The sequence below is a fragment of the Emydura macquarii genome, unplaced genomic scaffold, assembly GCF_026122565.2.
Source record: "Emydura macquarii macquarii isolate MOO-44397 ecotype Brisbane River unplaced genomic scaffold, CSIRO-AGI_Emac_v2 contig_499, whole genome shotgun sequence".
NCBI lineage: Eukaryota > Metazoa > Chordata > Testudines > Chelidae > Emydura > Emydura macquarii.
In genome coordinates this window covers 8699-31080 of record NW_027130636.1, presented here as the reverse complement: position 1 = coordinate 31080, position 22382 = coordinate 8699, and the positions used below count along the sequence as shown (strand labels likewise).

Genomic DNA, 22382 nt, shown 5'->3' with positions numbered 1-22382 from the left:
TGGTGCTAGCTTTGTTGGAGCTGTAGGTCAGATCCTCAGCTGGTGTAAGGCAGCATAGCTGCACTGATGTCAGGGGAGCTGGGCCGCCTTATAGCAGCTGAGGATCCAGCCCACTATCAAACTGAATGCAAATAAGCAGGCATCCCTCCTGCCACTTTATAGCGAGTTCCACACCACACTTCAAGCAGCTGAGTGCCATGGCGATACAGCACTAGGTGATGACACAGCTCCTCCCCCTCCTTTTCTTATCCAAGAGGAGCTTGAGGCCTGGTGATGTAACTTTCAGGGGGATGTTCTGAATCACTTCATACAGTGTGAACATACTAAAAGAGATCTGCTCGTAGGGGGACCTCATCCCATTTTCATACAGGCAAGCAAAAGCCATGGCTGGGATCCCAGTGGCTGAGAACTCAGAGTAGGGCAGCTCAATGTAGGCCAGATCTGAGTAGGCACTGGGGCCTTCATAAATGACCCAGGGTTCTGTCCAGCTGTCTGCATCCCTGGGGAACGTACTGAGATAGACCCCCATGTCGACCCGTGACCTGGAGCTTGTTGGGTGGGAATAGAGCACCCAGGTTGGGGTTTGGAAGAGGAAAGTGGATTTGGAAACAGCTCCTGGGTCAGGCTGTCCCTGACCTCCACATGACGCAGCTGAAGGCATGGCGCCATGGGTCCCGTGATGGCTACTGGAAGGACAGGGCTTGTTAGATCCGGTCGGCTCTTGGTGGCTCTGCAGCTGGCTGCCCAAAGACATGGCTGCTGGGTTTTCAACAGCCACCTCAGAGAGAGGAAGGTAAGAGTGTCTAGTGATTTTTCGAGATAGCAGTGGGCAATCTGAGCCATTGATAGGCCAAGGCGCTCTCCCCCATGAATGGGGGCTGCTTGGGGTATAGAAGAGAGGGGCGGGGAAGCCGATGACACTGCCATGACAGCCATGGGGGGGTTCTACCAGCTTTTGGACAAGCTGCCCATAGTGGAAAACTGCTCCATCATCCATGCTCAGCGCCTGCACTCTGAAGCCCAAAGGGCTCCTGGCATTGCAGTACAGGACATTGCTGCCATCCTCCTCATCCACAGAGACCATCTGGCATTCCACGGAAGGCAGGCTGGGGATGCATTCGCCGAAGCGCCAGCTCTGGCCATGGTCATCGCTGTAGAAGGTGAAGGAGTGAGGGGTGGTCTTGCAGAGCTTCCCAAAGCACTCCTTGCAGTCGATGTGGTAAGCATAGGCTGGCAGCAGCAGACGTCCCGACTTGAGCTGAATTCCATGGCCAGGGCCTAGAGCAAAAGTGGCCCAATCTGAGCAGAAAAGGAGAGAGAAGAGTTATGAGCCTTCCCATCTAGCCTCTCCGTCTTCCCTTCTTAACTGTCTTTGCCTTAGAAGCGCATTTAGTGACAGAGCAAGGAGCTGAGCCTTTGAGGCCAATGGCTCCAGCATAGCACGGGGCAGGGCAACCATCCCTTCTGCTCCCCATCATTGTGCCTCTACCCCGGGCTCCAGAGACTGCTTCTCCTCATTCCCTCCTTAGCATCTCTGCCAAGGATGCCATAGATGGTGCTAGCTGGGAGCAGCCCAGCTGTCCCCTAGCGCCCGAGCCGAGAGCCAGAAACGTCGCTGAGCCGAGTTTGAGGGGCAGACCCCAGGGCAAGCCAGGCTTCCCTGCAGCAATGGGAGTGGAGCGGGGAGATGCAGGGCCAGCGTGATCAGCCTCTTCCCCTTAAGTATCCTGCCCATGGCAACAACTGATCAAAAGAGAGAGAACCTGATAGATGCTGACTCCCTCCCACTGCTCCACCTCCTCTCCTGGTGCCCCTATTGCCTTGGGCCTGGTCATTCACCAGCGCTGGGCAAGCAAAGCTCCGGGCTGCAGGAAGCGCGCTTCCTCCTCACTCCCTCCCACACCCAGCTTGCTAGGAAGCCAGGAGAGAACAACCTGCCCCACCCCTCTCTGAACTCCTCCCGGCTCTCCCGCTCCCCCCGCCTCGCTCTGGGGCTGGGTACCTGCGATCGACCTGCCAATGACCGTCTGTGTCACGTCAGTGGCCTTGCTCCAGCTCTGCCCCTGGTCGGAGCTGGACACGTAGCACAAGCGGGCGGCGTTCTGGCCTGTGATGATCTGATAGGCCTCGGGAGTCTTGCCCAGCACAGCAATGAAGAAGAGGAAGACGATGCCTGTGAATTCGTCATAGACGGGGCAGGGGTTCATGGACCGATGGTGCTTCAAGGTCGCAGTGTCGAGTGCTCTCATGTCTTCCCACTAGCAGGAGAGGGCAGGGTGGGGTTACAGGCTAGCACTGATGCTCTTGCACCCGTCTCGTCTCCGCCGTTGCTTTCTCACAAACCAGCTCACCTCAGCCAGCTTCCCACCCGCTCGCCAGAGCTCTGCCCCTTCACCAGCCTCTCTTCTGCTGCTCGCCCGGCTGGCGCCAGAGGGGGCACTGCTTGCATGAAAACGGGAGTTCGCCAGGCCTCCCTGCCACGTGCACAGCAAACGGGCACACGGGGCCTGCTCCCTGGGGCCGGCTATGCCGTGCTCCAGGCAGGAGCAAAGCTGACGTCACACTATCTTTAGCCCTCCTCCCCCATTTTACAGCCCCACGGAGAAAAGACCGAGGGCTGCGCTAAGCTATAACATGCTGCCACAGTCCCCAAGACGCTGTTACACAGGGATTGTCCCAGCAAAAGGTTCACTAGCCCCACCCCGCATTGGTCCCCTAATGTCCCCTGACACCAGTGGGATGGGAAAGGGTGATGCAGAGACTCTGGGGATTCCCTCACATTTGGCTGTAACTATTTTGCTGTTCCAGGCAGCTGACTTCCTCACCTCCACGTAGTTCCTGTAGAAGGCCCCTTGTCTCAGCACCAGCAGGTTGGCCTGGGCATCATCAATACTCAGCCGCTCCTCAGCAAAGGCCAGCAGCTTTGCCACGCAGGGGATGTAGAGCAGCGCTGGGACACGATAAGTCACGCCGCTCGGCTCCCTCTCGAACAGCACGGTGCGAGCTGGGAAATGGCGGGATCCCATCGTGGCTGCAGCCAGGGAGAGAAACCACAGACACACCAAACGGACAAGGTATTGCAAGCACATGTCGGGAAAATACAAGCACATGTCGGAGCCACAGTTTCAGGGTAATTGCACCTGCATTCCCCCCGCCACCCTCCAGCACGCTGTGGTCCATTCCAGGAGTACCCCGTCAGGCCGCAGGTCTCCAGCCATCACCTGTCTCCGGGCAATAGGGTGACCGGATAGCAAGTGTGAAAATCGGGATGGGTGATGGTGGGTAATAGAAACCTGCATAAGACAAAGCCCCAAACATTGGGACTGGCCCTATAAAATCAGGACATCTGGTTGCCCTACTAGGTAGGGACCTTTCTCCTGCTCTCTGCTGCCCAATGGTTTTAAGGCTGCCCAGCCCCTGCCTTAAACTGAGATGGCCCCAGCAAGCCAGCCTGTGTGACAACCAGCACCTGAGTGCTGCTCTCTCTCTGAGGGCAGCGTGCTGCCAGCTGGCCCACATTGCCACCCAGCTCTCCCTTAGCAAGCATCTTTATTCGTAAGGTAAAAGCATGGCAGAGAAAACATGTACAAACAATAACCAGATTTAAACAGTCCAGAGTCACCCATCAGTCTGACAGGCCCTAGCAGGCTAACATCTTTTCCCACCCTTCTGCAAGGGGTGGGCCCCGCTTGAGACAGAAGGCCCCCAGCTATTTGCTGGATCCGAAAGGAGGCCCCATATGAGTTTAAACTCAGCCTTTTTATATCAAAAGCCCTTGCTTTGGTTGAGTCTCTGGGAAACCCAGTTTGACCCACTCTGTGCAGAGACCTCAGAGATCCCCAGGGGAATCGTCCCCCACCTGCCCTGTTTTTAGTTCCTGGAGGAGCTATGGTAACCCTCCCCCATAGAGGAGAACACCATCGTACAGCAACCAGGCATCAGTTTAATACAGTGGTCCCCGGAGATGCTGCAGGGGATTTCAAGCAACACCTGCTCAGCACGGGACGCAGGCTGGTCAGTGCTGCAGGATGGTGCGTGGCCGGGCATGGAACATTTGCCTAGCACGAGCGAGCACATCAGGGACTGCTTTCACCTCGGCAGCTGGGATCATGGGCCATATCCAGGGTAGCCGGTTGGCCAGGCCACGGGGCACCTCCAGACAATGACCCTGCTGTCACCAGCCAGTGCCTCCAGGAAACCACCTTGACCATCCTTATGTTCCATTCATTCAGCCCTGCCTGGAACGGCCTTGGCCCCTATGTGGAACCCAAGGAATGTGGGGTTCCAGTCGTGTATTCATGGGTCAAAACATTTCGATCATCTGCCCTGACCGATTTCACTCTCTTTTTTTGCATTAAGTATTCAAGAGGAGCTGCAACCACCCCTTGGACCAATCCCTGTTAAATTAAAAAATCAGTGTGTGATTCATGTTGTGGTGCAACCGTTCTTGGGAGGACAGCACAACACAGCTAGGGACACCTTGACACTATTGAGCGTGAGATCAGGCTAGATCCACAAAGGGGCTGAGGTGATGCAATGCTCAGCACGGCTACGCCTTGCTCCCAGACCCCCCGCTGCATGGTGGAATGCTCAGGCCCTGGGTAGACCACCAGGCTCCCCATCTAATGTAGGGGGAGAACTAGGCACCTAAAACTGGGATATGTCAGAAGCCAGTATGCCAAGCAAGGAGCCAGGAGTGAACTGCAATGCAGAGAAAAGGGGCAGGGCTCAAGGCCCAGATCCACCAAGGTTCTTAGGTTGAACTGGGCCTCTTGGCACCTGACTGAGGCCAGAGGGACGTGCTTCCCTCCTCCTGGGAACCTTCTCCTGCCTAAACGAGCTCAGCTCTTTCTCGCAAGAAGTGAGAGAGAGGCCCTCGCCCTGCTGGTGGGAACGTTCACCTAGGACATGAGAATCAAATCCCAGCTCTGATGGACTGGAAGCAAGGTCTCCAGTACAGGTCTCCCACCTCCCCGGTGAGTACCCACCCGCCAGGTGATTGGGTATTCTGGGAGGGGTCTCTCTCTTGTAGAAGCTGGTCCAGTTTTTATGAATAAATATTCACTGGCGCAGGGACTTGAGGCTGACGTGCCCACATCCCGGCTGAGTGCTCCAGTCACTGGACTACAGTGGCACTGCTTCAGAAGGAGAGATTCCCCTCACAGTTCAGGGCAACTGCACCTGTACAGCCCCTCCCCCAGTCCACCAAGGGCACCCACTCTAGGCTCCTCAGCAACTCCTCTTGCATCGAGACTCGCGTCTCTCTCCCTCCTGAGTGGGGTTTTCCCAGGCTACACAGTTCCCAGCCTACACTATGACATGCCCAGCGAGCCAGCTGGCCTAGACAGTCCAGTGTCTGCGCTTTGCTTGCTCTCTGAAGGCTCTGAACACCTGTGAGTGTCAGCAGTTCTGAGTTACCACACAGCCCTGTATGAGCAACAACTTTTATTGTTATGGGGAAAGCGTTACAGAGAAAACATTAAAAACAACAAAAACTTACATGCAGGCTAAAAACCTTACCAGAAGTCACCCTAACGACAGCCTCTGGCTCTGGTGCGTGTCAGGCCTTCAACACCCACATCTGGCTTTTCCCTGTGAGGGTTATAAGTTCAGAACTGTCTTAGATTCAGAACCAGAACAACCCTGAATAGTTTAGTCTCCTTAATACAGTTGGGGCCTTTGATCTTGGCCTCAGGTAATAGGTGAGCAGCAGATCAAGGCCCGCTCCTTAGGGAAGCGCTTCAAAAGGCTGGTTTCTTGCATAAGCAGAAGAAATCTGCATTCAGCTGCCCCTAGATATTCCCCAGAAAAACCACTTAACATGTTTTGTTCCATGAGTCCATTGTTGTCTGCCCACTGTTCAGTTTTGTCCTTGGACCCCCCCAGGTCTCACGTCTGTCACATCTCTGACCTCGAATAGTTACATACAATCCCGGGCCACAACTATACACAAACCTTTCGTTTAATACAAGGGACCCTAAAGATACTTAATTCAATAAGGTCAGGTTTCCCAAGGGTATGGCAGGAGATTGGCGTTTGTCACAACTCGCATCCCTAATAACCCAGGGGTCAGGAGGAGACCCGTGATCAAGTCCGTGCTCCAAGGCAGGCAGAAAAGGGGAATGAATCTGGGTCTTTCACCTCCCAGGTGAGTTCCCCAACCACTGGGTGTCACTCATATATATGTCCACTCCTGTCCTGTGATGCCCAGTGAAATGTTAGCTGTGAGGCAGGAGCAGGACTCAGGTGGCTTTGCACATGCCCACGAGCAAAACTTAGCTGGCAGCTGAGCAGGGGGTTTCAGCATGTCAATAGCACCTAACAGTTGAACTGAGTCACATTGGGGATCTAGCTCATGGTACGTAACCAACCCCCGGTATACAATAGCAGACAAATATTGACAAGCTGGAGAGCCTGCATATAATTTAAGGGCTAAAAAAATGCAAACTTCTGAATAGATTCTTTGTATGTGTGTGTAGTCACAAGATAATAAATCCTTGAGCACTTCCCCCAGTCAAACACGTTAAATATCAGTTCTGAGAGATACTGACATGCCTGAACTGGGCTGACTTCAAGGATTAGCTCCATTTCCTTGTCAAATGTAAGCAAAGCTCTCCCGGGAAGGGAGGAGGCGGGGGGAGGAATAATCTTAAGATAGTCAAAGCCTAGCTAGAGAGCTTCCCTCTTCTTTTGGTTCATGTTTAAAGGTGGTGCACCCTCTCTGTACTGCATCACTCTGTAGCACGTTGGCACCAGAAGAAGCGGTCAAGCCGTGGGTTACTTTTGCAGAATATGTATAGTACTTGGAGGGGGAAAAAACAGCTCCCAAAGAAAAACTGATACGGCTTCCAATGGATCATAACGGCGACCTTCAGCTGATCTTTGAAAGTGGCTCACTGAAATGCCAGGCCAGTCAGAAAACTGCAGAGCACGTGATCTAAAGTTTCCCAATCACCATACCTAGTTGCAAACCAGAGAAACCCACACTATATCATGCACATGGCAGTGTGTGGAGTCTCTGACTTAGTTCATATTGCATTTCTTTTAATCTGGTATTGGAGGGAATAGCTAGAATCATAAAGGTCAGTGATTTTACCTGCCTCACATTTCTCCCCGATCTAACATGAAATTTGGACGGACATACCAAGTGTGCTGACAAACAGCTCTGCAAGGCAGACATGGTGTCATTCAAGAGCAGGTAGTAAATTCCTGTCTGGGATTTCTCTGGGTCTGCCACACATGCACTGCATCAGTTAGTCATTTTAATTCCATTTGTGACTCCAGCCCTTATTTCTCTATGACAGAGATCGCATCCCTCTCTCACACCAGACTACCTTTTGTCACAAACTTCTTTCGTTTGGGGCACCATGGAGAGGAAGGGAAATCCTGATTGGGATTCTTGATTAACTGTTCTAGAGTCTGATCCTCACTGTAAATCACTGATGTCAACGACACTATAATTGGCTTACATCAGGTGAGCAGCTGGTCCCTGCTCTCTCTCTGCGTTCAGTGTTCTGGAATGTTATGGCCTCCCAACCCACAGGAGATTTAGGCTTGTTCTTTGTTCAGTCTCCTTCTAGCTGTATCTGTTTCTGCTTCGTACAGTGACTGCATCATTGCGTTCATTATACGTTTCAGTTAACCAGGAAAAAAATTAGATAACCCCCCAGCGTTAAATGGTTAAGAATGCTCTGACCTAGGGCACCTGTAGGAAGAGGAACTTTATTGACAACTTGGTGACAGGAGGCAGGAAATGTCCTGCTGTGACCTATGGAATGGAAGGCTAAGGGTGGATATTCGTGGTTTGCGATAGGATCTGTTACTGAGCAAATATGTCATTGGCTTGTAGCTTTCATGCCACAGAAAGAGCAACAGGGAGCTGAGCCAGCCAGGGAAACACATTTCATCTAGTGCTTAAAACCAATCTCTCTAAACCAGCACTTTCTAAAGGAGTAGTGGAAAAGTGAAGTAACTCACCTGATCCTCGTCTCAGTTTGGTGTGTTCGCGTTCCTCCCCAGAGCCAGAACTGATAAATCTGAGCACACTTCTAGCCTTGTTCTCCCAAGCCTGGGTTGTGAACTGGTTTAAGTATTAACATGGAAAACCCAGGAGATCGGAAGACTAGCTATGATGCATTTCATTTATCATTTTGTTCTCTCATTAGACCCATCTCTCCAACTTCCCTTTCCACTGCCTCTCCCCCTGTGGCTCACATGGCTCTGTCAGTAGAGATCTTCAGTGATCAGGAAAAAGCCCTGAGTCAGCAGCCCTTGGCTCAAACAGCAAAATAAGAACAAAGGCCTCGTTTGTTAGAGAGCAGCCGAATTGTAATCAGCAGTGACCCGTGTTCAGGTACCCACAGCCATCCATTTGCAGCTTATTTATTATTAGGGAGGGCATAGGGATGGAGGAGATACTCATGGACATACATAATGCTTCATTGACACAAAACTCTGGGGTTCACAGTGAGACTTCCATAGAAAAAGGCTATTGCTCAACATTTTCAAAACAAGAGCGCAAAGTTTTCACCAAAAAGGTTAGTAGACGTCAGATGTCTAACATAGTGAACACCTGTGAAAATGAGGTAAGATCTGAGGCTAAAACAGGGAAGGAATAAGTTAAAAATTATTTAGACAAGTTAGATGTCATCAAGTCAGCAGGGCCTGATGAAATACATTCTAGAATATTCAAGGAGCTGACTGAGGAGATATCTGAACCATTAATGATTATCTTTGAAAACTCCTGGAAAATGGGAGAGATTCCAGAGGACTGGAAATGGGCAAATATAGATCCAATCTATAAAAAGGGGGAAAAGGACAACCCAGGGCACTACAGACCAGTCAGCTTAACTTCAGTAGCCAGAAAGATAATGGAGCAAATAATCAAACAATCAAACAAGACGATAAGGTGATAAGAACAAATTATGTCAAACCGACCTAATAGCTTTTGTTGAGAGGGTAATAAGTTTTGTGGATAGGAGGGAAGCAGTAGATGTGGTATATCTTAACTTTAGTAAGGCTTTTGATGCTGTCTCAAATGACCTCCTGTAAACAAACTAGGCAAATATAGAATTGATGGAACTACTATAAGGTGGGTGCAAAACTGGTTGGAAAAAGTGCACTCAGTATTTATCAATGGTTCACAAAAAAGCGGGAAGAGTCTATTGAGTGGGGTCCCACAGGGATCCGTCCTGGGTCTGGTTCTACTCAATATCTTCATCATGCTTTAGATAACGGCACAGAGAGTACACTTATAAAGTTTGTGGATGATTACCAAGATGGGAGGGGTTGCAAGTGTTTTGGAGGATAGGATTAAAATTCAAAATGATCAGGACAAACTGGAGAAATGGTCTGAAGTAAATAGGATGAAATTCAGTGAAGGACAAATTCAAAGTGCTCCACTTAGGAAGGAACAATCAGCTGCACACATATGAAATGAGAAATCACTGCTTAGGAAAGAGGACTGCGGAAAGGGATCTGGGGATCATAGTGGATCACAAGCTAATTATGAGTCAACAGTGTAACATTGTTGCACCAAAAGCAAACATCATGCTGGGATATATTCGCAGGCGTGCTGCAAGCAAGACACAAGAAGTAATTCTTCCACTCTATTCAGCATTGATTAGGGCTCAGCTGGCGTACTGAGTCCAGTTCTGTGCACCACACTTCAGGAAAGATGTGGGCAAATTGGAGAAAGCCCAGAGGAGAGCAACAAACATGATTAAAAGCCTAGAAAATATGACCTAAGATTTAAAAAATTGGGTTTGTTTAATGTGGAGAAGAGAAGACATGATGATAGTCATCAAGTACATAAAAGGTTGTTATAAAGAGAATGGTGATAAATTGCTCTTCTTACTCACCTAGGACAGGACAAGAAGAAATGGGAATTGAATTGCAGCAAGGGACATTTAGGTTAGACATTAGGAAAAACTTACGAATCTTAACAGTCAGGATAGTTAGACACTGGAACAAATTACCTAGGGAGGTTGTGGAATCTCTGTCACTGGAGGATTTTTGAGAGTAGATTAGACAAACAGAAGGCAGGGATGCTCTAGATAATACTTAGTCCTGCCTCCGTGCAGGGAACTGGACTAGATGACCTATCAAGGTCCCTTCCAGTCCTACATTTCTATGATTCTGTTTCCAGAAAAGGAACTTACAAAGTAGCCAGATTGCAGAGCAGGCTGAGCTAGAAAAATCCAAGTTAGTGGCTGTCATTTATTTCTTGTACACGGTAGGTTACAGGGCTGCTATTAGCAGGTCAGGTTTCTGTACCATATATGGAGAAATACACCAAATATGTCTTCCGTAAGATCCTTTAGTGCTCTGCCTGGTACAGCTAAGATTAACTTAAACGAGGTATGTTATGCATAGTGCCACTTGATGGTGGTACAATATAATAGTGTCTAGCATTCTGTTACAGTGGCTTCCTGGCCTGGACCCTCAGGGGAGGAAGGTTTTGGTGAGCTCATTTCTGAGTTTAGATCGCTAACATTCCCCCTAGATGCCAGATTGGATGAAATTAAGGCTGATCTCACCAAAATGGGGGTGAGAGAGTGACCAGTCTGGAGACAGGCATGGGGGACAGAATGGGGGCTGAGACTCTGCTGCAGGATAGAATTAAAATGCTAGCGGGGAAAAAGAGAGCGAGACCCTGCAGAGAGGCTGAAAGATATGGAAAACTGTGAGAGGAGATGTATCCTAAGGATCGGGTGCCTCTCTAAAGGAGTGGAGAAAGGGGATTCAGTGTAATTTCTCTAGCAGTATTGAAGACACCTTCTTTCACGCAGGGGGAGACAGCAAAATAAAGACAGAACTCACAGAGACCTGCATGCTCCCCCACTTGTATTACAAGACCAAGAGATAGGATTGTGTCACTTCACTATTTTGCAATTGGATATGCAAAATTATGTTATGAAAAGGGGAACAAAAGCAATAGATTATTAGCTAATAGACTAAAAAAAACTTTCATAAAAAGTCCCTTATTAAGTCCCTGGCCCTGATGGATTTCATTCAGAATTGTATAAGTGTTTTAGGGATAACTAATACAACAATTAAGAGATGTCTTCAGTGAAATATCATAAGAAAGATTCTGGAGAGAAGCACAAACTAAAATCTTAGAGGATCATCTTCTCATTAAATCAAGATGCACAAATTCATGTTTCAGTCCTAGCAAATAGATTGCAAAAAAATTACCTAGATACAAACCCTGTCTGATCTCTGTTAATGTATTAAACAGGCAGCTAATGGAGAATGTTCACAGAGCTTTAGACCAGATCTTCTCAGATGCTACCAAAGAGCCCCATCTAATTTTATCACTGGATGCAGAAAAAGCTGTTAAGAACTGCCAGTTTACTTTGTCAATATACTCTAGAGACATTTGATTTAGCCCTAAATTTCAAAATAGCATTTGGGCTAACATATAAGATAAATGCAACTATATAAGAAAATGGATATCTATCAGAAAATTCCCTCTTCTTAGAGGCAGATGCCCATTACCACCTCTTTTTGGCTGTGGCAACTACTGTTGCAGGGCACTTGCTATGATCGGTGTAAGTTACCAGGAAGACACAGTACGCCCAATTTACAGATCAGTAAGGTTTAATACACAAGGATTTCTTAGATAGTTAGTTTAATACAAAACCAAAAATTAACTACAACATATTCATACTCACTAGACCCAAGGAGCTATATGTTCACTCTAGAGGCTGTCTTCAGGAATGGCTGTTATCAGGCACCCCACCAGGTGATTTGGCCAGCAGCTTCTCCTGCGGAATCAGTTGCTGATGAAGAATACTCCTTTGTGTGGGTGGTGGCTTTTTATATGCTTTTTTATATTATTTATTTATTTATTTATTTTAGGTGATGTTTTTATATCCTTTACTTTTTTATTTTTTATTGTTAATAATAACTAACATTTATGTTTTTATATATTTTACTTTTTTATTTTTTATTGTTAATAATAACTAATATTTATATTTTTACCATGATAAAATGGAGCAAAACAACATCTGACAGTGGAGAGGCGGTGGGAAAAATCACCCTTAAATGGTGGGAAAGAGCACTCCTTAAAAACTCGTGTCTTTGTTCATCTTTATGTATGTGCAGCTGCTACTAACTAGCTAACTATAAACTAACAAGCTATGTGCTGTGTTGTGCCAAACCCACATTAGTTATTATTTGCTGTAGTGTGCAGAAACTGAGGCACCACAAGGTTACTCAGCAATCTGTTGATCTCTGTCAAATATAAAAAGCGGTCAGGCTGCTGAGGAATTAGGCCTCAAACAGTGGTCAAGCAACTCACCAGTGCTCAAGCAATTTAGTTGAGCAATTCAGGCCAGGCTAGGCCTCCAACAACCACCCGTTTTGAAAGGATGAAATGGGAAATGGGAAAAGGGAGTGGGGGGGGAGTAGCACACTGTCAAAAATGGCATCACGTTTCCAGGTCACTGAAAACTTGGAAGAAAATTATCTTGAATGCTTGTGGATCAATGTCCTAAAAGATAAGGCATAGGATCAAATATTAGTTGGTGTCTGCTACAGACAATCAAATCACACTAGGAAACAGAATTATGGCCTCCTTATATACCTATCTACAATGTGTAAGGGAAAAAAACAAAACTGCACATGGGGGACTTCTCCAGCATATGTAACTCAAAATTGGTCTCATCCTGTCAGTACTAAAACATCCCTAGATAGGCCTCCAACAATCCCCTTCTTGGTAGCCATCATGCTCTTACAACAGGCTGCCACAACGTCTCTTTTGACACACACCTCCAGTCTTCTCATCGCCAAGGTACATCACAGAATATTGTACCACTTGTACTCGAGGGTCCTTCAAGCTCTTGAGTTGTGCCAAGGATTTTTTGGTCCACCAGAAGAGTCCCACTGCAGCTGCTATAGAGACCACTTGCAACAAACATCATTACAATGGAATGGAATGCCAAATTTAAAATCCCTGTTGCAATAGAAGACCATCCCAATAGGGTTTTTTTTTACCAGCTATGGCTTGTAGCAGCCATTGCAGCATCCAGAACTTTAATTACTTTAATTCATTGTGTCTGACTATTAAATTTATAGTTTTTAATGTAAGTTGTATGTGTAAGCTGGGTTATTATTTTCAGGTGTGTTAGCATGTGCTGTACCAGATCAATCTTGATTTCCAATACTACAGGTTAAATTTTTTTTACTATATTAATATTTGTTACCAATAACTAAATATAATTTTGATACAATATACACTACATTACACAATTTCAGTACAGCAGCATTACATAACATTTATTCTGTGCAGGGTTGATATTTTTTGTAAATTCCATTGATTACAACTTGGATACATTGTATGTGTATACAAACACAACTTTTGTCCAATATAAACAATGTTGAATTAATACTATTGTTAGTTAACAAGGCATATTGACAATTCCATGCTCCTGACTGTAGACCAGAGGTGTGACCTCCTTCAGAGATTGACACCGAGGGAAAGCCAAACCCCCCCTGGGGGCTGAAACCCAGGGATGCAGCACCTGAGCAGAAGAAGGTAGGCGGGGCTAGGCCTATAAAAGCCAGACCTGCCTGCTCACTCAGAGCCCAGCAGCTGAGGGAGAAGGATGCCTCTCCCTGGGTGCTTGAGTGTAAGGCCACACCCAACCACTACCTGGAGAGGCTGCCAGATCTACCCATGGCATGGGGCCCTGAGGATCTGTCCGAACTGGATGAGCTGAAGGAGACCCCCAGATCCTATGACCAGGAGGAGAGGCTGCCAGAGCTGCCTACTGCCTGGGGCCCTGAGAGCCTGGAGGAGCTACCTGAGCTGCCAACCCCTGGGGAGACAGAAGGGATACACGGACCCTGGGACCTAGAGGAACCGCCCTCTGCAGAGGACCCCAAACAGTTCCTTGACCTGCCGTCAAGCGATGAGGCACTGGGTATGGCACAGGAGACCAGGTACTCTAGGGAGAGGGTGGGAGGAAGAAGCCCAAGGAAGCCGACTATGGTCTGGCTAAGCTTGCACTTGCTCTGAGTCAGTGTGTTTCGGCTGGAGCCCCACTGACCCAGGGACAGGACACCCCGTCACTGACAGGGCCTGGGGCTGGGATGCAATGGAGATGGGTGGGCCTGTGTCCCCCTCCCCCCTACTACCCTGACCTAGGGGGAATGCCCATTCAGGGCCAGAGCCTGTCCCTTGCTGCTTGCCAAACCCTGCCGAACAGCCAGGTGTGGACTAGCGATTTGCCCTGCCAAGAGCTAGAGACTGCTTCCCTTCTGTCCTGCCCTGCCCTGCCCTGCCTAAGGACCAGGGCCTTGGACCATTTTCTCACCCTCTTGGGCTATAGACTGCTTACTCTCCCTGCTAAGGGCTTGAGACTGTGTTCCCTACTGTCTGCCTGCCCCACAGAGGGGCTAGTCCTGAGACTGTTTCCTCGCCTCTCTGGGGCTACAGATGGCTTTTCCCCCTTGCCGGCCTGCCCTACTAGAGGGCTAGGCCCAAGACTATTGCCTTGCCCTTCTGAGGGCTGAAGGCTATTTCCTGCTGCCTGCCCATCTCTGGCTGAGGGCCAGGCCATAGACTGTTTGCCCGCCCTGTGAGGGTGAGAGACTATTATCCCGAAGGAGAGGCCTGAAACCAAGGCTCGCCCTACTAAGGGCCAGAGGTGGCTCCTTTAATTTGGACTCTCCAAAGGGTGTAGGTGCCGGGAGGTGTGGAGGGGATCTACTACACTGACTCATTTCTGTTACAAGGGTGGTTGAGTTGTATCAATGGTTTTTCACAAATGCTCAGTAGGCCACAACAATCTGATCTTAATTTGTGTTTCTGTAATACGAACATAACAAAAGTTGGCCTTGTAAATTGTATCATAAGACCGATTGAGACACCACAAAAAAAAATATTTTTTCAGGTCGGATTTTGCCTACACAAATGAATTAAATAATTTGGGCCAGCTTCTTGTTGAGGGGTACTAATTTTGGTGACATTTATCGTGAGTTGCCCTTCAAAATTACAGAAAACAGTTACATTAAGCTCCAAAGCATCTTCCCGCAGCCACACTGTAGTGGGAAGGGGTACCATCCTGCAGAATTTGTCTGGAGTTGCACCATCTGTCCCGTTTACACCTACAGAACGCCAACAATACTCAAAGAATGACCATATGAGCAAGAGCAATAAATTAGGCTTTAAATTTTTTTATATTGCATTTCTTGACTCCGTGCTATTGTGGATCTTGTGTGACAACAGTCTATCTACAAAAACAAATCAAAACCAATAGGTTGGGGTCTATTGATCCCATTAGTATTGTTACTTTAGATATTCATTATTTACATATAGTTCACCCACTTCAGTGTTTTCCATCAACCTTTAAAATTGATGGGTACTATAGAGGAGTTATATTATCAGTCTTCTCATCTGGGTATTGTACTGCTGCATACCCTGTCTTGGGAGATTGTTGGACTGTGTATGAGGGGCCATCTCCAAACCAAATTACTGGTTTTTAAGCAGGGTTTCTATTGATTCCCAGCTATTCACAGATTTAAAGGAATTGGTAATATTTGGTTTCATCTGGGGAAGGGGACAGTCATGTTCAGCGCCCTCAATTATTTGGGCATATGACGCACAGTTGGAAACTGTAGGTGGCTGAATTTCCATATTTCTATTGGTTAAGGCTATGGTTCATTTAGCCAATCTAGGGCTGGATAAATGTCCCTCTCTAATCTTTCCAGTTATTATATATTTAATTGGGGTGTGGACGGTTCTTAAAATTACTGAGGGAGAGCCAGTTAAATATTGCCAATGCTCCAAAGCCCACACCAATGCTAGCATTTCTTTTTTACAGGGAGTGTAGGTAACTTCTGGTCCTTCCAATACTCGAGAGGCAAATGCCATTAGTTTTTGACCAGAAGGCCCCTCCTGGTTTAAGATAGCTCCTAGTTTTTTCGGGGAGTAGCTAGCTGCAACACAAACGGTTTAATGTTATCAGGGTACGTTAGTGCAGGAGCGGAGGTCACCTCTTGTTTCAGCTTTAATAAAGCCTGCCTGATTATGTTCTGGCCCCCACTTTCAGGACACGCAGCGGATCTGAAAAAGTAAACATAACCCATTGTGACCCTAATAGGATGTTAATAAAGTATTATATTTGTTTTTACAATATACACTGCATTTTTTTTAAAAAGCTGCACCTTACTTTTACGGTTTAACTGTTACAACATTATATTACTCATGTTAATTTTTATACAAAGTGTAACTGTTTATTTTGTGCTTACAGAGTTTTTATGTACCCTTATTAAAGTGATAGTTTGATTACTTAGAGCCCCTTTAAGGCTTAATGTTTTTAACATTGCTTTTCTTGTGCACTGTCTTTCCTCTCCCGCCTGCCCCCCAGCTTTTAGTTGCTATTTATTACCAAAAAAGATCCAGAATTTGTTTTTACTGTTTTGTTTCTGGCTGCCTCTGCCACAGCCATGACCATGTCCTCTTGTTTTTCAAACAGATATTGAACTTTATAAATTATTGAGGTACCCAAGGGTTAAATGGCCAACAAAGCCAAGCAATGCCAACTGTCTGTGTTTGGCACAAAGTGTTTTTAATTTTTTAACTTTAAATAAAAAATGTAAATGGGCATGTAGTGAAACACACACACACACACACACACACACACACACACACACAAGGAGCCATTCCATTTTAAACACACACAATAGAATTTCACAAAGCAAAAGTATTGGTTTAAGTCCTTAAAAGCTTACATAATTATACAAAAATATTTCTATTTATTACATTAATTTTTTTTATTAAACTACTTTAATTGTTTTTATATAACTGTACCCAGATTACATTCCCATTTTGTACATTTGGAGGCAGTCAAGTTTCAGTGGAAACCCCTTATTTTCCTTTTTGTCAGATTGACTAAATTGTCCAGTAGCCAAATGATTCAAAATAGTTAGTCTCTTTTCCTGCTAATTATTTACAATTAATGATTTACAGACCTTTTCTTCAGGAAAAGGGCCCATTTTCCTTCAGAATAGCTGTAAAGGCTCCTGGGGACAAAAAACCATAGTAGTAGCCACTACCTGACTACCTTGTATAATTTATTTAACTATCAGGGTTCCACCCAATGTAACTGTATTGAGTTACACATACCTTACTGGATGTTATTAAACCAAGAATTCTTTTTTTTTATAAAACGCTCATCATTTTAATATGTCTACAACTGTTGCCTTTTAACATTTCCATAACTCTTAACTGTTTAATTCCCTTCAACCCCTGTAGTATTATTACAAAAGCTACTTTTAACTTTTTTAAATGATTTACTTTTGCTTTTAATTTACTATATTTAGATTTATTGTATTTTTTGCTGCCATAATTTTTAACGTTTTACTGGCAACATATTGGTGTGATCTTAAACCCTTCATTCTCTCACTTAGAGTACTGTGTTTATTAGCCACTGATTTTACAGTTTTACTAAGGGTATGTCTATCCTGATGGCGGCAAAGTCAGTTTTCCGGTGTATTTCTACAGTTCAATTTTCTAAGGTGGTGCATTTTGCTTGTAAAACTTGAACCACCATGTACAATCTTTGCAACACTGCTACCTTAGTCCTTGCTTTGTTTAGGTATCCAAAGTTCCCTCCATAAAAGTTTTAGAAAAACAAAAGTGTGAAGGGGGAGTGAGGTGAAAAGCAACCGATTAAACCTGTGAGATCATATTAAAGCACAGGCTAACAAGAGCAACATTCCTTAACATTTCAAGTGTGGCTTTAAAACAAATCTGAAAGTGTGGCTTCTTGGCCCAGAGCATTTGGAGAGGAGGAGTTGCTGCCACATCCCTGTCTGAGATTGATTCTAATCTAAGGAAGGGGGGGCGGTTGTCACTTCTCGGTCAATAGCATATTGGGTTGCGTTAGTAGCAGCATTGCCAGCAGATTAAGGGAAGTGATTATTCCCCTCTATTCAGCACTGGTGAGGCCACATCTGGAATACTGTGTCCAGTTTTGGGCCCCCCACTACAGAAAGGATGTGCACAAATTGGAGAGAGTCCAGCAGAGGGCAACAAAAATGATTAGGGGGCTGGAGCACCTGACTTATGAGGAGAGAGACTGAGGGAACTCAGCTGGTTTAGTCTGCAAAAGAGAAGAATGAGGGGGGATTTGATAGCAGCCTTTAACTACCTGAAAGGAGGTTCCAGGGAGGATGGAGCTAGGCTGGTCTCAATGGTAGTAGATGATAGAACAAGGAGCAATGGTCTCAAGTTGCATTGGAGAAGGTCTTGGTTGGATATTAGGAAAAAGTTTTTCACTAGGAGGGTGGTGAAGCACTGGAATGTGTTACCTAGGGAGGTGGTGGAATCTCCATCTTTAGAGGTTTTTAAGTTGTGGCTTGACAAAGCCCTGGCTGGGATGATTTAGTTGGGTTTAGTCCTGCTTTGAGCAGGGGGTTGGACTAGATGACCTCCTGAGGACCCTTCCAACTCTAATCTTCTATGATTCATTGCTGGGAGCTCCTCTCCTGAGGGAGTTAAGATGCAGGCAGGAAACCTGTCCCACCACAGGTGGGGAAGCCAATGTTGCTGTCTGACAAAAGACAGCCTGAGTGTATCCCCTGGAAGTGAAGGAAAAGCCTCTGTTTTCCTGTCTTGTGGAGGACAGATAACAAGGTCTGCAGCCTCCATCAAGTCCCCAAGAGGGAGGGAGCCCGCCCCATTCTGGCCCTGGAGGCAGGGTGATGAGCGGTGTTTATTCTGTGTTGACCTCACTCCTTTGCTCTAGCTCTGGGTTTCTCAAGCTTTTCAGGCTGGCAACTGCTCTCAAAGTCAAGAATGTTTGCACCCCCTCCCACTGACATTTTCTATAAAAGTTAGAGTAAAACTGGCTCCATGATAACTATGCTCAGCCTGGGCCAAGTCCATGTGTGCATGTGAGTTACGAGCAGCTGACAGGGAACATGGATACAGGCTGCATGGAGAGTGGGGGAGCGAGATTTTCTTTGCTTTTGGGTGTCGTAACATTTCCACTGCCTCATGACCCCTCCAATTGCTAATGCTCCAGGCATCCCAACCCGCTGCCGGGGGACACTGCCCCAGCCGACAGTCTGCAGTGTGTCGTAGATGCTGCTTGTGCTCCCCGCCCCGGGACGGATTGTAAGGGAGACGAGCACCGAGGGTTTATTCCATTTGTAAATCTCTGCATTCACCCCTTTTCCTTCCCCAGACTAATTCCCTTTCCACCTCCTCTATGCTTTCTCTTTATGCCCAATTAACCAATGCAGCCACAGTGGCTTTAGCTGTAGGCCGGGTCTACACCAGAAACTTTTGTCAGTATTAACAGTGTCACTTAGAGGTGTGATTCCTTGTGATATTGCTACACCAGCAAAAGCTCTAGGGTAGACCAGTTATATCAACATAAAAGTGCTATGGGTGGAATACCTGATTTCACTTGGGTATTCAGTATGGCCTGTATTAGCAAAAGCACATTTACACCAATATAACTCTGGCTATCCTAGAAGGGTTTGCCAGCATTGCTATGCCGGTATAGCTACACCAGCAAATATGGTCCTTGCCCACTGCACTGCAGTTATTAACCCCCTCCATTATACCCAGTGCAGCGCTGCTGATTGGGGGAGGACAGACGGCACATCATGGAAGAGCATTGGCTTCCAGGTAGAATAAGATTTAGCAGCCATAGCGCTCCACGGAAGAAATGAGTGTAATCTGTTTGCCATGGGTTTATTGTGTTATCAATGCTTATACAGTAATTGAGGTAGGAAAGAGTTGATGAAATATATCATTGTTGATTTACAGCACATGTAGCATCACTGCCGCCCCGTTGACGTGGGACAGAGAAGGGAGAGGGCTCTGTGTCTTATTTATCACTTTAAGCACTATAGAAATGCCATTGCACTGAAAGAGTTGTAATACCTGAACACCCCATCCTGTCACAAAGGGTTTGTGCACACACCAAAGCCTCAGGCAAAGGGACTGTGACCACTTCTCAGTCTGAATTCACCTGTGGATTCAAAAGCTATCCCAATCTGCAGCTCTTAATCCCTTGAACTGCTCACAGAGCAACAGATTACTATGACACAGTCTTTATTGTTATTTATTACTGTAGTAAACATCACCTTACATGTCATTTATTCACCTTTCATTGAAAGAACCTTGAACAATCTTTACCAGCAACACACACAATCATTGTTTCACCCATCACTGGAATGCAGCCAACTTGTGGGTAGAAAGGAGCAACCTTTAAACAGTTCAGACCAGAAAGTGAAGGACAATAATTCATTTAGTTGAAAGGTAAAGGGAAACTAAGGGAAATGTAAGGCATACCTACAGGGGAAACTGACTAGGACAGCAGAGCCAACACCCTCTTTCCTGCAAAAGAAGCGAGGGGGTTTACGTTTTAATGCCTCCATTTGATGCTAAAGACAGGGCAGATTCCCAGCTGGTGTTAATGTCACCGATCCATTGAACTCACTGGAGCTGTGAAAAGTGAAACCAGTCAAAGAGCTGCCCCAGCTCCTCCAGCAGGGCAACACTCCTTCGCAGCATGGTGGGGCGCTGATTCAGCACTGTGTCAATACGGAGAAGAGTGTAACCCACTGAATCCCCAATTTCCCTTCCTGAAGCAACGCTATTTTCCTTGGTGATCTCTCAGCCAGAGATTGATTAAGCTTGCACTTGGCAATGTGTGGATCTGGCATGCTCAGAGCCCAAGGTGGGTTGGCTGCCAGCTAGTTTTGTTACCAAATTGATTCATTAGTAGTGTAATTTCTATTACAAGTAACACCTAGAGGCCTCAAGTGAGGCTGGGGGCCCCACTGAATAAACACATAATCGGAGACAGTCCCTGCCACAGAGAACTTGCAATTTGAATAGACAAGACAGACAAAGTATGGGAAAAGGCAGAAGTAACTAGTCCAAGGTCACGCAGCAGGTGTGTGGCAGAACTGGGTCACCTGATGCCCAGTCGGATGACTTATCCATTAGAACCAGGCTGTCGCCTCAAAAGGAGTATTTGCATAAACTTCCATCTTGCCTTAAATCTCCAGTGGTGACAAAACACCACTGACTTCTGTCTCTTCCAGCTGAGGGTAATACTCTGCCTCACTGTGCTCCGTACTACCTTACACACCAGAGGATATCTTGAGGATAACGTGTGTAGAATCACGTTGCCCTCTGTTCTTATTTAGCAGGAGAAAGGGAGTCCAGTTTGAAGCATCTTCTGCTGACTAAAATCGCAAGGGTCGCCGCTGGGCTTCTTTGAGTGGGGCTGACATTTGGGGCTCGGCTTGGTCTGCTCGCGGTATGAGAGCCTGGCTTAGTGCATGTGTGCGGTCATATCTCTGCCTCTACTGATTGTTGCGGGCTACAACTTAGTGATGGCTCATGTTAATGGAGATTCTCAAAGAGAAAGTGAAGCCATACAGAGGGAAGGATTTGATTTGATTTAATTTAAACAAAATGGAGTGTGTATAAAGAGAAGAGCTCTTGATGTAACCAGGCCATTTCAATTGTGCTGACATGATGATTTCCATGGAAGCGTTTTGTCTGGTATATGAGGTAAAATGGGACAAAACTATGTGGCCAAAATATTTATATCTTCCATGGGAGTTCTGAAGACTCTGTCTCATTCTAATTGACTTCTCTGCTTAAAGACAAATAGCCAGGTCAGAGGGGCATGGCTGGCAAGTTCTGCACATCTTCTCTAATAGTAGAGGACTACTATATTCCAGACTCAAAGAGATGTTTTATCTCAGGAGTCTGTCCCTGTGTTTACACAGCTGTCATCTTACATCATGTGAACTCCATTCCACTGGCTTGTGATATAAAGTACGATCAAATAAATCGAAATATAAAGCTTTCCCTCAGGCCTGTAAAACTTGCTGTTTGGTCTTTGCAATGTCTGTGTGCACAAAACTGACCTGTTCTGCACTGGCAATCCCTGGGTTAGCCTAGAAAGGGACAAGGGAATTTCCTGCAGCGTCACTTCTCTGCAGCATTTTCCTTTTACAAACAAGATCAACACAGGCTTTTTTACTAAACCTGATGTTGTGATTTAAACTCGTATTTCACCCACAGAGGAAAGGCCGGTATCTGCTCTGTGCAGCAGAGACAGGACTTGGTCAGGGAACCAGCGGCAGCTCCCTGGTTCTTTAATCAACTTCACCCCAGCCCAGTCTCCAAGGAACCATATGCCAGATGGAGGCAGCTGGGGTGCCACACACCCATCCCACTCTCGGATCTGAAATCTCTGTAAGGAAATTTCACGGGTTAACTCCACTCACCACCAGAAAGGTAAATAAACGTCTCTGATAGGTACATAAACCAGGTGATAGAAATCTGTTATAAGCATTATTGCCCTGTGGGTGATATTAATGATCTACCAAATCTG

The 22382-nt window shown here is 46.4% G+C and overlaps 1 protein-coding gene across 1 annotated transcript; it reads right to left on the bottom strand.

Annotated features, from left to right (window-relative positions):
- Positions 1–211: 211 nt before the first annotated feature.
- Positions 212–3026, bottom strand: NEU4 (neuraminidase 4). Its single transcript, XM_067538667.1, has 3 exons — positions 2826–3026; positions 2003–2258; positions 212–1299 (listed from the first exon to the last, which is right to left on the bottom strand). The coding sequence occupies exons 1-3, from the start codon at positions 3024–3026 to the stop codon at positions 212–214; spliced, it is 1545 nt and encodes a 514-aa protein (XP_067394768.1).
- Positions 3027–22382: the final 19356 nt, after the last annotated feature.

Bases quoted from the DNA above. Each gene is read 5' to 3' on its own strand.
- NEU4 (XM_067538667.1), bottom strand. From the start codon at position 3,026: ATGGGATCCCGCCATTTCCCAGCTCGCACCGTGCTGTTCGAGAGGGAG. The intron at 2,259-2,825 runs GTGAGGAAGTCA...CTCTCCTGCTAG, and splicing joins TCTACAGGAACTACGTGGAG to TGGGAAGACATGAGAGCACT. The intron at 1,300-2,002 runs GTACCCAGCCCC...TTTTCTGCTCAG, and splicing joins CATTGGCAGGTCGATCGCAG to ATTGGGCCACTTTTGCTCTA.